Source organism: Triticum urartu, chromosome 7A, assembly GCF_056163025.1.
Source record: "Triticum urartu cultivar PI428250 chromosome 7A, HENAU_Tu73, whole genome shotgun sequence".
NCBI lineage: Eukaryota > Viridiplantae > Streptophyta > Magnoliopsida > Poales > Poaceae > Triticum > Triticum urartu.
Window position 1 is genome coordinate 262,219,700 of NC_141879.1, and position 15,469 is coordinate 262,235,168.

The window sequence follows — 15,469 nt, forward strand, 5'->3', positions numbered from 1 at the left end:
GCTTGCTCTGGAACTGCTGGATCAAGAGTCGACACTGTCGAGTGGTATGTTTCGGGTAAATGAAATTACCCTCTTCATCTTTCTTTGTGTGGACGAGGCATGGCAAGTCCAACACATCATTTCCGTCCTGGTCTTTAACCTTTTTAGGGTTCCAAGGCCCTTTAGGTTTCCCTTTAAACTTTCCTTGGGTTAAAGCCAAGGCTTCCCCGGGAGCCGCTGGCTCGGCTTTCCGCTTCTGTTTCCGATTGGAATTGCCCCTGGGTTCTTGGGCGACTGACTTGAGTTTTCCACTCCTGAGCCGATCTTCATCTTCGCCATTAGCGTACTTGGTGGCAATCTCCATCATCCGATTCAGGGACATATCCCCATTTCGACCGAATTTCAAATTCAGTTCTCTGTACTTGACGCCTTTCTTGAAGGCACAAACTGCTTGGTGGTCAGGCACATTTTCCACCGAGTGATGTAACGTGATCCACCTCTGGATGTAATCCCTCAAAGTTTCATTTGGCTTCTGTACACAAGACCGCAGTTCCGTCAGTCCTGCCGGCCGCTTGCACGTACCTTCAAATGTGGTGACAAACACTCGGGAGAGATCCTCCCAAGTGTAAATGCTGCTAGGTGCTATCTGGTTCAGCCACGCTCTGGCCGAGCCCTCCAACATGAGAGGGAGGTGCTTCATGGCCACTTCATCATTGCCGCCGCCGATCTGGAGGCCACTCGGTAATCTTCAAGCCAAGTATCGGTCTTGGACTCGCCAGTGAACTTACTGACTCCAGTCGCCAACCTGAAGTTGGGAGGAATCACAGCGGCCCTGATGGCCCTACTAAAGCATTCTGGCCCCGAAATATGCACTCTGCTGCTGGTAGGTGCATCTCTGTCGTGACCTTCTCGGTGAGCCCTGTTCCTGTCGACCAAAACTTGGACGAGAATGGATCTCGCGTCAAAGCCTGGCCCTCTGGGGTCGACTGGAATCCTTCGCCCACCACTATGAGGGCGCCTGTCATCCTGCTGGCGAGGCACATACGACCCGCTCCTCGGGGGAGGCGTGGGCACTCGACGTCGACCGTCACGATCGACTCGGTGATCATACTGCTCATGGTTCCCATACTGGTCTCACCGGTCACCACGTCCCTCACGCCTCGGAGGCGATCTCGGGCTGTGAGCCGACTGGACTGTGTCCGCGGCAACGGATCTGCTGTGAATCCTGTTCCACGACTGAGAAACAGCGGAATTCTGATCTCCTGCTGCCCGGAGTAACGCTCTGATCTGCAGCAAGCCTCTGCCAGCCTCCGACTGGGAAGGCTGAATCGACTCTGCTATGCGAGCTGCAGCTGCTAAATTCTGAATCAGAGTTCGATATACCTGCGGGGGCGGGAAGAGCTGACGTCGACTGGATTCGGAAATCCGTTGTCGCGCATGCTCGTCGAGTGCTCGCTAGAGGTTCTCCAGTCGAGTGCGCTCGGCTAAGTTTGCCAGGCGCGCGTCCTCCAAGGCGCGAGCCTCGGGGGTCTCTCCAACGATAGGAGTGTACAGTGCATCCATGTTCCGGCGGCGAAGTTCTTCTCTCTACAGCGATGTGAGAGGCTCGGGAAGATACTCCTCATGGAGACGCGACGGGTCGCCTCCACCCGCGCCTCCGTCGGTACGGGGAAAACCGGGAGGACTGGGCGGTCCATCGACCATCAGAACCTCCGCCGCCGGATCGCTGCTGTCGCACTCGGATGCGGTCTCTGCGGAGCCAGTCGATAGGTCGAACAGGCCGTAGAGGGATTCGTCGGGCTCGATCGCCGTGACCTGGGGGGTGGCCGACTGACGCGCCACCGCGTGCCTCACCCACCGCTGAAGTCTCGACCGACCAGAACGCTTGCGCCGGCGGGAAACGGGGAGTGAGGACAACACAGGAGCCGACCGATAGGGGGTCGACGGTTGCCGCAGGAGAACGCCGCGGACGCATGCGCTAAAGTGCGTTGCCCCGCGAGCAGGGAGTGCGTCCACGTCGAGCGGAGCCTCCTGGAGCCAAGCAGAGTCGTCGACGATGAACGTGAGCGCGCCGAGACGGATCTCGCGGCCCTCCACCGAAACTCCGCCGAAAACCATGATGATTCGGGTCGGAAAAAGTCACAACTTCTCCAACAAACGCTAAAACACCTGCCCCAAGGTGGGCGCCAACTGTCGTGGTTCTAAGTCTGACAGTAGTGTAGGGGGGTAAGTATGGAGAGGCAAGATTTTAGCTGTGGGGAAGTTGTAAGCACGCAAGGTTTACGAGTTCAGGCCCTTCTCGGAGGAAGTAATAGCCCTACGTCTCGGAGCCCGGAGACGGTCGACTGAATTATATGAATATGGGTTACAGAGGTGCGAACCCTTGTCTCGGAGGAGGGGGTGGCTTATATAGAGTGCGCCAGGACCCCGGCTAGCCCACGTTACAAAGGGTTCAATGTACATTAAGGCAGAGCGTTACTGGTAACGCTAGTAATAAAGTGCTATGATGACCATAAAAGCTACTTAATGACTGACCGTTAGCGTGCGGAGTGACTTCAGGTCTCTTGGCCGTCGAGTGGTTGGATCTTGGTCGAGTGATTGTTTCTTGGTCGAGCGTCTTCGAGTCTGTCGAGTGGAACACCTCCAAGTCTATTGAAAGGTGGTTTCTTCTAGAGATGTCCTTGGGTAGAGCAGTTAGGACAGGCCCATGACCCTACCCTAGGTACATAGCTTCATCAGTACTACCGCTTGGGGCGGTACTACCGCGGGCAGGTCATGGTACTACCGCTGCATGCCAATTTCCATCATTTTCCTGCCTTACCTTGATCTTTTTGTTGAGTTTGTTGGCTTATGCTCGTTCTTTCTGGTTGTTTTGCGTGTTCTTGTGTTTGGCTCCAGGTGATGACCTTTCCGAGCAGCAAGGTCGCCGTATCAACCCCGGGCGTGCCACATCAAAACGCTACCGCACCTCAGAGCCAGCCGGTGGTTCCTCGAGCACCCAACCGCCTCCAGCAAGTGCATCTGCAAGTGTTCCTCCACCTCCTCAGCAATCGAAGCGAGCTGCCAACAAGCCAAAAGGGAAGACTGTGACTGAGATGACCAACAAGGAGTTTTGGGAGAAGCGTCGCCGCAACCCCTATGCGGTGGACCAAGAACCCACTTTGGTCAACCGCCCGTTCTGGAACCGTTTTCAGTTTTCCATCTACTTTGATGTGATCAAGGCCAAGAAGAATCTTTTTGTTGATGTTCGCTCCATTGACACTGATGCTATGGAGAAGGACCCAGAGTACTTTGGAGAAGCTCTTCAGATGTGCACTCAGCTGAACATTCTCAGGATCATGCAATTCAATAAGGATTTGGATGCGGATTTGGTGGCTCAATTCTATGCCGCCGTCCATCTTGGGACGGATGTCGACAGGACTCTGACATGGATGACCAATGGCAAGTTGCTTTCTGTCAAGTGGAAGGGTTTCATGGAGTTACTTGATGTGGTGGATACCGGGCTTGAGACTCCTGTCGGGTTCCGCCCTCACCGCAATGCTACGTCCACCCACAAGCAAGCCCTTTGGCCCTACTGCACTGTGAAGGTTCACCCAGTAACTGAGAAGAAGACCTATGAGCTGTCTCCGTATCTAGACATTCTTCATCGCATATTCTGTGAGACTCTCTTCCCTCGGATCGGGAATCTGGATATGGTCCACTCTTACCTCATGGACATGCTCCTTTTCTGTCAACATGAGAAGGAAGCAAGCACTGGAGAGAGCCTGGATATCTCTCATGTCATGTGGTCTGAACTTGTATCTGCCGTGTCTGAGCGCAAGTGTCCTATCTATGGTCCATTCATCATGGGGCTCATTGGGAGGGCCTGGGCACATACTTATCCTAGAGTGCTGCTAGAGACTGGAGACTTGGTTTCTCATGAGATCAAGCGTCTGAGGAAGAAGGACAACTGGACAGCGCCTCACACAGGGGGTCCATCTGCTACTGCTGCCATAGGGGGTCCGTCTGCTGCTGTTGCTGCTGCCATGGGGACCGAGGGTGAGGCTACTACTGATGCTCATGAGGAGAACTTTGGCCCCTCTAGTGCAGAACCGTCGTGGGCACAAAAGCTTAAGCGCAAGATGAAGAAGCATTTCTGCATGGAGTCTCATGGTCAGTACATGACTCATGTGGCGGAAAAGCATGTCAGGACACGCCACAAGGAGCTCATGCGTCAGATGGGAGCAACAGTTGCCAGTGGGTCTGAGGGTCAGATCACTGAAGAGGAGGACTGGATTCATCAGAATTGCCACTGGACCGACTCCGATGCCGAGCAGTTTTCGACCCACGATGAAGATGCAGAGATGTGATGTTCGAGATCTTCCTCCTCCCATCACCTGGAGTCGTAGTGTCACTCTATGCCCTTCTTGGTGTCTCACTTCCAAAGGGGGAGAGAGTGTAGGGATTTGCTTCTTGTGTCGTGCTTTGAGTCGTCTTGTGGTTTCTTGTGTGTTCTCTCGGTGTCCTTCTTGTTCTCTCGGTGTCCTTCTTTGGTTTGGTTTGGTGTGAGACCTAAGTTCTAGTCATATGGTGTGAGACATATGCTCCCTATCGCTACCTTGTTACTTATGTCATTTCAGAGTACTGTAGTTTATTGTGAGATGCATGCTTGTCCTGTTTATTCACTTCTCTCATATATCTTGTGCTTAGTATTGTTGGACTATAAAATATAGGCGGAGTGTTGATCCGAATGTGTGTGTCGTGCCATCTCTTGATGCACACATTCTGAGGGAGCCCGTCTATATTTTGTAGTTCTTAGCTTTCTTCATTTTATTTCTTTTCCTTGCGCAAATCCCTTGTTGTCATCAATCCACCAAAAAGGGGGAGATTGTTACGGCATATCTCTCTCAAGATAGTTTTGGTGATTGATGACAACATGTTTGTGGACTAATCTTGTGCTTTGAATAATTCACAGATTCTCCCCTGCCACAAGACGCTTTCTTCCCCTCATAGTGTATTTCAATACGGTGTAACTCTTTCGTTTCTTTCTCGGTGGACTAGTTGCGTAAAGGGCACCGTACTATCAAGAGGGGGTCCGCTGGGGTACTGCATGGGTGGAATCATCACGTACACATCAGCTTCTCACCCTCCGAGCATTTCCTCCATTGAAGAGATCTCTCCTCTTTCTTCATTGTCCTGTCTGGGTCAAAGCGGTAGTACCGCGCACCCAGCGGTAGTACCGCTAAGGAGCCACAAGCGGCAGTACCGCTCCGCAGCGGTAGTACCACCCGTGGCTCCACAGCAGTAGTACCGCTGGGGGCCTGGCACCTCCGCCTTGTCCTCAGCATCTTTGAGAGATTTCTTCTCTCTCTCGCGCCCCAGCGGTAGTACCGCACTGCCTGCGGTACTACGGCCGAAGGGTCACAAGTGGCAGTACCGCTCCACAGCGGTACTACCGCCCTTGACCCCACTGCCATAGTACTGCTGGGCAGTCTGGCTCCTACCGCCTCGATTCAAGAGGTCTTTTTCTCGTGTCGGGTTGTACGTCACTAGTCATGGTTGTAGTGGCGGTAGTACCGTTCCAGGAGCAGTAGTACCGCCCTACCACCGCGGCAATACCGCATTTAGGTCCGTTCCCTACTGGTCTCCTCAGCGCGGCAGTACCGCTGGCTGGCGCGCAGTACCGTTGTCCTGGCGGTAGTACCGCCCCCCTCTCAGCGGTAGTACCGCCCTGTGCGGGGCTGGTTGGTGGGGGGCAACGGGATTGTTGCCCCCACTATAAAAGGGAGTCCCCTTCTTCCTTCTCACCTACCTCTTCCTCCCCCAAGCTCCATTTATTGCTCAAGCTCCATTAAATACTCCAAGCTCCATTTTCGCCCGATCTATCTCTCTAGCCAATCAAACTTGTTGATTTGCTCGGGAGTGGTTGAGAAGGTTCCGATCTACACTTCCACCAAGGGATCTTCGATTCCTCCACTCATCCCTAGCGGATCTTGTTACTCTTGGGTGTTTGAGCACCCTAGACGGTTGAGGTCACCTCGGAGCCATATTCCATTGTGGTGAAGCTTCGTGGTCTTGTTGGGAGCCTCCGATTAAGTTGTGGAGATTGCCCCAACCTTGTTTGTAAAGGTTCGGTCGCCGCCTTCAAGGGCACCAATAGTGGAATCACGGCATCTCGCATTGTGTGAGGGCGTGAGGAGAATACGGTGGCCCTAGTGGCTTCTTGGGGAGCATTGTGCCTCCACACCGCTCCAACGGAGACGTACTTCCCTACAAAAGGAAGGAACTTCGGTAACACATCCTCGTCTTCACCGGATCCACTCTTGGTTATCTCTTACCTTTACTTGTGCAAGCTCTTCAGTGTTTCTTCCTTTGCGTGCTTGTACGCTTGTTGTTATTGCATCATATAGGTTGCTCATCTAGTTGCACATCTAGACAACCTACTTTGATGCAAAGTTTAATTTGGTAAAGAAAAGCTAAAAATATGTAGTTGTCTATTCACCCCCCCTCTAGTCAACCATATCGATCCTTTCACCGCCCCTCTTGCCCTCCGCCGCGTGAGTCGCCGTCCAGATCCGTCGGTTCACGCGCCCTGCCGCCGGAGTTGCGCCAAGTCCCGCTGCCTCCCCTGCTTCGGCTGCAAGCACGCGAGGCGAGGTGGAGGCCAGGGCGGGGCGGCGGTTATGGGAGGCGAAGGAGCTCGGGCTCGAGGGGCTCCTTCCCTCGATCTAGATCAGGCGCCGCCGTGCGTGAAGACGATGAACAGTAGCGCCGGCGAAGCAAGGGGCTTTCTGCAAAAAGAATGCCACATCGGCAGCTGACACGCGGGCCCCGCCGGTCAGATACACCGTCAATACGCGTTTATACGCGATTTAGACCTTTTTGTAACGTCTAGCCCCAGACTTAGTACTGACACGTAAAAATTATCAAACTTGATACCAATCTGCTTTCAATGCCCCAATTATGATACTTCTGTGCAATTTACTCCATTATCTGGCTTCAAAGTGAGTGAGTGGCGAGTTATCGGTGGCACAAAGTACAGACCATGCCTAATACTCCGAGCTGGGAGTAAAATCATAACGTCTTCAGAAATTTCGAGCTGGACAAGTTCACCACTCACCATCTCAGGCTTTGATTGATGGATTCCGTTTGAAACCCCGGACATCCGTGGCCAGCACACGCACACCAAACTCGGAGGAGCCACAACTCATTTCAACCCATTTCTTATATTTTTATCGCCGACATGTCATTACACTGACCTAGAAAGGTGTCATTAGTCATTACACCTAACCAAATCCAGACCTAAGCAACGAGAGAAAGCACACATTTAAACACAAACCCACCTAAAATCTTCGAAAATTACACACAGCCCCACCTCCCCTCTTATAAAACCCCTCACCCTCCCCCGTCCTCACCCCTCACTGACACTCCCAGCACTCGCACGCTCCAAGGCCTCACTCACCAGCGACACCCCGAATCCAGCGGCGTATGGCCTCCTCCACGATGCCGCGCCGCGTCGCGCTGCTCCTGCTCCTCCTGGCATCCACGCGCGCGGCGTCCGCGGCCGGCGCCGGCGCCTGCGCGGCCGAGAAGTTCCCGGCGGGGAAGACGTACGCCAAGTGCGAGGACCTCCCGCAGCTGGGCGCCGCGCTGCACTGGACCTACGACGAGGCCAAGTCGTCGCTCTCGCTGGCCTTCGTGGCGGCGCCGGCGGGGGCCAACGGGTGGGTGGCCTGGGCGCTGAACCCCACCGGCGAGGGCATGGCCGGCGCGCAGGCGCTCGTGGCGCTCAAGGGCTCCGGCTCCGCCGCGCCCACCGTCAGGACCTACAACATCACCGGCTACGTGCCGCTCGGCAAGGCCTCCACGCCCATCGCGTTCCCGGCCACCGACCTCGCCGCCGACTCCGGCAGCGCCGGCAAGATCCGGCTCTACGGCAAGCTGCAGCTGCACGGCGGGATGAAGGCCGTGAACCACATATGGCAGGTCGGCACCTCCGTCACCGCCGGGGCCCCCGACAAGCACGCCTTCGCCGCCGGCAACCTCGCCTCCAAGTCCAAGCTCGTCCTCTCGGGCAAAGCGGCCTCCGCGACCTCGCCTTCGCCGGCGCCCGCCCCCATGGCCGGCGGCCCGTCCGGATCGGCCGGCAGCGACGGCGGCGCGGCGGCGACCACGGCGCCTTCCGCCGGCAAGTCCCCGTCGGGCGCGGCCGCGGCCGGCGTGTCGGCGCCGGCACTCCTCGTGCTCGCGTTGATGGGCCTCCTCGCGGTAGTATGATGGCATTTCCTTTCCTGGCGGTAGCACGAATGAATGAGTACGTACTATAATTAGTGGAGGTGGCAGTGGGCATGGGGAGGAAGCATTTCTCGAACAATATATTTGTTCCATTTTTGTCGATCGATCTTGCTGCCTATTCTTTTTCCTAATTTCGTTTGAAATAAAAGATGGTTGGTGTACTAATTATTATTACCGAGCTGTTGTTTTTAGGTATATCGAGCTGTTGTTTTTGGGTAGACGTACGTAGTAGTATGTACTGCTAGCAGTCGGTGATTATTGTAGTGCTATTGTGGTCGACATGTCACTGAATTTATCATATGACTGATATATTTTCTATCATCAGAGGAGTATAAGTGTTTGGTAGCAAGTAGTATCTCTTGCATTCTGTGCAGTGCAGTTGCCCGATCTGGCCTAGTGATACACGCTGATTCGATTTGTTTAAAGCCCGGGCACCTTGTGAGAAGCACCAGCGTCAACTAGGGTCCCTGTCATTCGCAAGAGTTGAAATATAGGAATGCAAAAAAAAAATTCACGGATGAGAGTGTCATGTACACTTGATTGTGTAAACAGAAACACATGATTTGTTGGGCTTGATGGGAAATGCAGTCTGAAGTACAAATGGATTTTTATGTTTTGCAATTTCTACTAATCAAAATACACACCTAGAAAAAAAATCATAAGGATTTGAATCCTCCGAAATTACTTTTAAAAATTCTGTAGTAAAAAAGGCCTTTGCCTTTTTCCCGCAAAATGAAAAGGCCTTTCCCTTACATTTTTTGAAGGGCATCATCTGATTAATTTATTTTATCGTAAGCACTGAGCAAGGGGGCAATTGTGTCCCACATTGGCAGGTCATCAACAGGGATTTCTAGGTGTGTTCATGTGCTCATGCCAGTTCGGTTTGTTAATGCTCCTGAGCCGGTCAGTGAGCCCAGCCCGAGACCCCGGGTAGATATTTTCTTTGTTACCGACACAAGCCCGACTACTTGGGCCAGTCTTCATTGCTCTTGTTACCCAAGAAAAATGTAAACTCGTGTCATTTGAAGTTTTGACCTACTGGTAGCAACGTAGCTGGACAGCGGGGTCATCTAGGTTACCAATTTTTCTTTCAAAACAAATACTATTACTCCGTCTTATACTCCGTGCACTACACTAGTTTTTTTTTTACACTACACTACACTAGTGTAGAAAAAAAAACAGACGGGAGTAGTACATTGCAGAACGTGCATGGTGATGCGTGAAAAGAACACGCGCTTTTGTTCAGAGTGAAAAAAAGAAGAAGAAAACTGTACCGCCGGAACCTAGTACCGTGGAGAGTGGCTTGGCCCCTTCCAAGTCCACACGTCGCATTTGTTTGTTGCGTCCCGCAGCGCTCGACGGTAGGTGGAGGCAATGATGCACCACCGTGTCGTCGGCTTGTTGCATGGATGCGACTGTGGATCGGACGACTAGCTGGCTCGTGCGTGCGTACATGGACCACCTCCATTCCCACCCATGATGATCGCCGTGAGTGTGCTCGCTCGCTCCCGTTCCGTGCGTGATACAGATGCAGTGCACGCATGTGCGGTGCTGGTAGTAATACTAGTATGGAGGGGATGGATGGATCCAGGTGGGGATGAACTTCCGCACTCGGTGTGACGAGGCCCGGCGCACTCTGCCTCCATCGATTAGCAAATTTAGCATGCGAGGGAGGGAATGGCAGCTGCGTCCACGGCAAAGGCGTAGCGAAGGGACTCGATCGGCAAAGTTGCCTGATGAGGTGATTGATTTCTTTGGACCCCGCCGCCTGCAGCTGCTAGCTAGCGTCTGACGTGATCACTGGCGGTGCGCTCCTAGCTAGCAGCACCTCGGATGCGCACATGGCTTGTCAAATGTGTCGGGGGGAAACCCATGCCCGCGCGTACCACCGCCGAGATAGTACGCATACGGTACTTCATATTTAGAAAATGTTTCATAAACCCATGCCCGCGCGTACCACCGACTCCTAATGGCAGCTGAGTATTGTTTATGAAACATTTTCTAAAATACTTTCATAAATTTTTAAAGATAGTCGGGCTCTATACAAATTAGGAGTCGCCATATCTGATGATGAAAAAAGAGAATCGTTGTATCTGTGCAACCTTCATACTTTTTTGCATGTTGCCGAGCCTTTGTGCAAACTTAATCTCTTATATATTTAACCTTCCGTCGTTGAAATGAAACCATATTTTCCAGATTCAAATTTTAAATATGAAGTGCAACCAAAAGCAATTGGCATTGGCTCCAAAATGGGTGAGCAAAAGATGAACCATCACGCACACATCCAACCGACATGCACAAAGCACATGTTGGCATCACTACCTGCTCTCATGTACGCATTGCCCCATCCTCTGTGTTGGCCGCTCCATGGCATCCTACAAGCCAGGATATCCACTATGCCTCGCCAATCAAAATGTTCTTGATGTTTTGTGCGTGGCATTTGGATCTAACATCATGAACTAGTTATCCATATTTTATTGTATCAATCAATTCTTCTGAAATTGAATTATATGCGCCTCCATCTCTTTTTGTGCATTTTACTTTCGTTAATTGTTCCAACCATGCCATCTTCTCTTGTAGCCTCCTCTCCTGCAACTTCACCTTCTCCTATTTTCTCTTTTTCAACAACTCGTTTCTTGACTTGATAAACTCATCAATCTTGTCTTTCATGTTCTCCCCCTTGCATTGTCTGTTAAGCGTATGCTTCGATCTCTCTTTCCTGTCTGGCAGCCCACGCGTCCGCGCATGCATGGCCCCGGAGTAGGACTCCTAGGTTTCCTCCCATCTTGATCACCACTATGAAACTCTGAAAAAGAATAGGCATATAAAAAGCTAAAAGATCTAATGTGTAGGCTATTCAAGGTAGCAAATTATTACATTTTGAAAATAAAACTAAGGAGGAATTTTGTTTCTCAATATTTTTTGAGAAATACACGTAACTTTATTTCACCTTCTCCTATTTTCTCTTTTTCAACAACTTGTTTCTTGACTTGATAAACTCATCAATCTTGTCTTTCACGTCCTCCCCCTTGCATTGTCTGTTAAGCGTATGCTTCGATCTCTCTTTCCTGTCTAGCAGCCCACGCGTCCGCGCATGCATGGCCCCGGAGTAGGACTCCTAGGTTTCCTCCCATCTTGATCACCACTATGAAACTCTGAAGACGAATAGGCATATAAAAAGCTAAAAGATCTAATGTGTAGGCTATTCAAGGTAGCAAATTATTACATTTTGAAAATAAAACTAAGGAGGAATTTTGTTTCTCAATATTTTTTGAGAAATACACGTAACTTTATTTCACCTTCTCCTATTTTCTCTTTTTCAACAACTCGTTTCTTGACTTGATAAACTCATCAATCTTGTCTTTCACGTCCTCCCCCTTGCATTGTCTGTTAAGTGTATGCTTCGATCTCTCTTTCCTGTCTAGCAGCCCACGCGTCCGCGCATGCATGGCCCCGGAGTAGGACTCCTAGGTTTCCTCCCATCTTGATCACCACTATGAAACTCTGAAGAGGAATAGGCATATAAAAAGCTAAAAGATCTAATGTGTAGGCTATTCAAGGTAGCAAATTATTACATTTTGAAAATAAAACTAAGGAGGAATTTTGTTTCTCAATATTTTTTGAGAAATACATGTAACTTTATTTCACCTTCTCCTATTTTCTCTTTTTCAACAACTTGTTTCTTGACTTGATAAACTCATCAATCTTGTCTTTCACGTCCTCCCCCTTGCATTGTCTGTTAAGCGTATGCTTCGATCTCTCTTTCCTTTCTAGCAGCCCACGCGTCCGCGCATGCATGGCCCCGGAGTAGGACTCCTAGGTTTCCTCCCATCTTGATCACCACTATGAAACTCTGAAGAGGAATAGGCATATAAAAAGCTAAAAGATCTAATGTGTAGGCTATTCAAGGTAGCAAACTATTACATTTTGAAAATAAAACTAAGGAGGAATTTTGTTTCTCAATATTTTTTGAGAAATACACGTAACTTTATTTCACCTTCTCCTATTTTCTCTTTTTCAACAACTCGTTTCTTGACTTGATAAACTCATCAATCTTGTCTTTCACGTCCTCCCCCTTGCATTGTCTGTTAAGCGTATGCTTCGATCTCTGTTTCCTGTCTGGCAGCCCACGCGTCCGCGCGTGCATGGCCCCGGAGTAGGACTCCTAGGTTTCCTCCCATCTTGATCACCACTATGAAACTCTGAAGAGGAATAGGCATATAAAAAGCTAAAAGATCTAATGTGTAGGCTATTCAAGGTAGCAAATTATTACATTTTGAAAATAAAACTAAGTAGGAATTTTGTTTCTCAATATTTTTTGAGAAATACATGTAACTTTATTTCACCTTCTCCTATTTTCTCTTTTTCAACAACTTGTTTCTTGACTTGATAAACTCATCAATCTTGTCTTTCACGTCCTCCCCCTTGCATTGTCTGTTAAGCGTATGCTTCGATCTCTCTTTCCTTTCTAGCAGCCCACGCGTCCGCGCATGCATGGCCCCGGAGTAGGACTCCTAGGTTTCCTCCCATCTTGATCACCACTATGAAACTCTGAAGAGGAATAGGCATATAAAAAGCTAAAAGATCTAATGTGTAGGCTATTCAAGGTAGCAAATTATTACATTTTGAAAATAAAACTAAGGAGGAATTTTGTTTCTCAATATTTTTTGAGAAATACACGTAACTTTATTTCACCTTCTCCTATTTTCTCTTTTTCAACAACTCGTTTCTTGACTTGATAAACTCATCAATCTTGTCTTTCACGTCCTCCCCCTTGCATTGTCTGTTAAGCGTATGCTTCGATCTCTGTTTCCTGTCTGGCAGCCCACGCGTCCGCGCGTGCATGGCCCCGGAGTAGGACTCCTAGGTTTCCTCCCATCTTGATCACCACTATGAAACTCTGAAGAGGAATAGGCATATAAAAAGCTAAAAGATCTAATGTGTAGGCTATTCAAGGTAGCAAATTATTACATTTTGAAAATAAAACTAAGGAGGAATTTTGTTTCTCAATATTTTTTGAGAAATACACGTAACTTTATTTCACCTTCTCCTATTTTCTCTTTTTCAACAACTCGTTTCTTGACTTGATAAACTCATCAATCTTGTCTTTCACGTCCTCCCCCTTGCATTGTCTGTTAAGCGTATGCTTCGATCTCTCTTTCCTGTCTGGCAGCCCACGCGTCCGCGCATGCATGGCCCCGGAGTAGGACTCCTAGGTTTCCTCCCATCTTGATCACCACTATGAAACTCTGAAGAGGAATAGGCATATAAAAAGCTAAAAGATCTAATGTGTAGGCTATTCAAGGTAGCAAATTATTACATTTTGAAAATAAAACTAAGGAGGAATTTTGTTTCTCAATATTTTTTGAGAAATACACGTAACTTTATTTCACCTTCTCCTATTTTCTCTTTTTCAACAACTTGTTTCTTGACTTGATAAACTCATCAATCTTGTCTTTCACGTCCCCCCCCTTCCATTGTCTGTTAAGCGTATGCTTCGATCTCTCTTTCCTGTCTAGCAGCCCACGCGTCCGCGCATGCATGGCCCCGGAGTAGGACTCCTAGGTTTCCTCCCATCTTGATCACCACTATGAAACTCTAAAGAGGAATAGGCATATAAAAAGCTAAAAGATCTAATGTGTAGGCTATTCAAGGTAGCAAATTATTACATTTTAAAAATAAAACTAAGGAGGAATTTTGTTTCTCAATATTTTTTGAGAAATACACGTAACTTTATTTCACCTTCTCCTATTTTCTCTTTTTCAACAACTCGTTTCTTGACTTGATAAAGTCATCAATCTTGTCTTTCACGTCCTCCCCCTTGCATTGTCTGTTAAGCGTATGCTTCGATCTCTTTTTCCTGTCTGGCAGCCCACGCGTCCGCGCATGCATGGCCCCGGAGTAGGACTCCTAGGTTTCCTCCCATCTTGATCACCACTATGAAACTCTGAAGAGGAATAGGCATATAAAAAGCTAAAAGATCTAATGTGTAGGCTATTCAAGGTAGCAAATTATTACATTTTGAAAATAAAACTAAGGAGGAATTTTGTTTCTCAATATTTTTTGAGAAATACACGTAACTTTATTTCACCTTCTCCTATTTTCTCTTTTTCAACAACTCATTTCTTGACTTGATAAACTCATCAATCTTGTCTTTCACGTCCTCCCCCTTGCATTGTCTGTTAAGTGTATGCTTCGATCTCTCTTTCCTGTCTAGCAGCCCACGCGTCCGCGCATGCATGTCCCCGGAGTAGGACTCCTAGGTTTCCTCCCATCTTGATCACCACTATGAAACTCTGAAGAGGAATAGGCATATAAAAAGCTAAAAGATCTAATGTGTAGGCTATTCAAGGTAGCAAATTATTACATTTTGAAAATAAAACTAAGGAGGAATTTTGTTTCTCAATATTTTTTGAGAAATACACGTAACTTTATTTCACCTTCTCCTATTTTCTCTTTTTCAACAACTTGTTTCTTGACTTGATAAACTCATCAATCTTGTCTTTCACGTCCTCCCCCTTGCATTGTCTGTTAAGCGTATGCTTCGATCTCTCTTTCCTGTCTGGCAGCCCACGCGTCCGCGCATGCATGGCCCCGGAGTAGGAATCCTAGGTTTCCTCCCATCTTGATCACCACTATGAAACTCTGAAGAGGAATAGGCATATAAAAAGCTAAAAGATCTAATGTGTAGGCTATTCAAGGTAGCAAATTATTACATTTTGAAAATAAAACTAAGGAGGAATTTTGTTTCTCAATATTTTTTGAGAAATACACGTAACTTTATTTCACCTTCTCCTATTTTCTCTTTTTCAACAACTCGTTTCTTGACTTGATAAACTCATCAATCTTGTCTTTCACGTCCTCCCCCTTGCATTGTCTGTTAAGTGTATGCTTCGATCTCTCTTTCCTGTCTAGCAGCCCACGCGTCCGCGCATGCATGTCCCCGGAGTAGGACTCCTAGGTTTCCTCCCATCTTGATCACCACTATGAAACTCTGAAGAGGAATAGGCATATAAAAAGCTAAAAGATCTAATGTGTAGGCTATTCAAGGTAGCAAATTATTACATTTTGAAAATAAAACTAAGGAGGAATTTTGTTTCTCAATATTTTTTGAGAAATACACGTAACTTTATTTCACCTTCTCCTATTTTCTCTTTTTCAACAACTCGTTTCTTGACTTGATAAACTCATCAATCTTGTCTTTCACGTCCTCCCC

General features: G+C 48.6%; 1 protein-coding gene across 1 annotated transcript; it reads left to right on the plus strand.

Moving 5' to 3' along the window:
* The first annotated feature begins 7,357 nt into the window (after positions 1 to 7,357).
* On the plus strand, positions 7,358 to 8,574 carry LOC125519845 (auxin-induced in root cultures protein 12-like). The gene has a single exon (XM_048684621.2). It carries the CDS (start codon positions 7,447 to 7,449, stop codon positions 8,233 to 8,235), a length of 789 nt encoding a protein of 262 aa, XP_048540578.1. The 5' UTR covers positions 7,358 to 7,446; the 3' UTR covers positions 8,236 to 8,574.
* The last annotated feature ends 6,895 nt before the right edge of the window (positions 8,575 to 15,469 follow it).

Bases quoted from the DNA above. Each gene is read 5' to 3' on its own strand.
- LOC125519845 (XM_048684621.2), top strand. From the start codon at position 7,447: ATGGCCTCCTCCACGATGCCGCGCCGCGTCGCGCTGCTCCTGCTCCTC.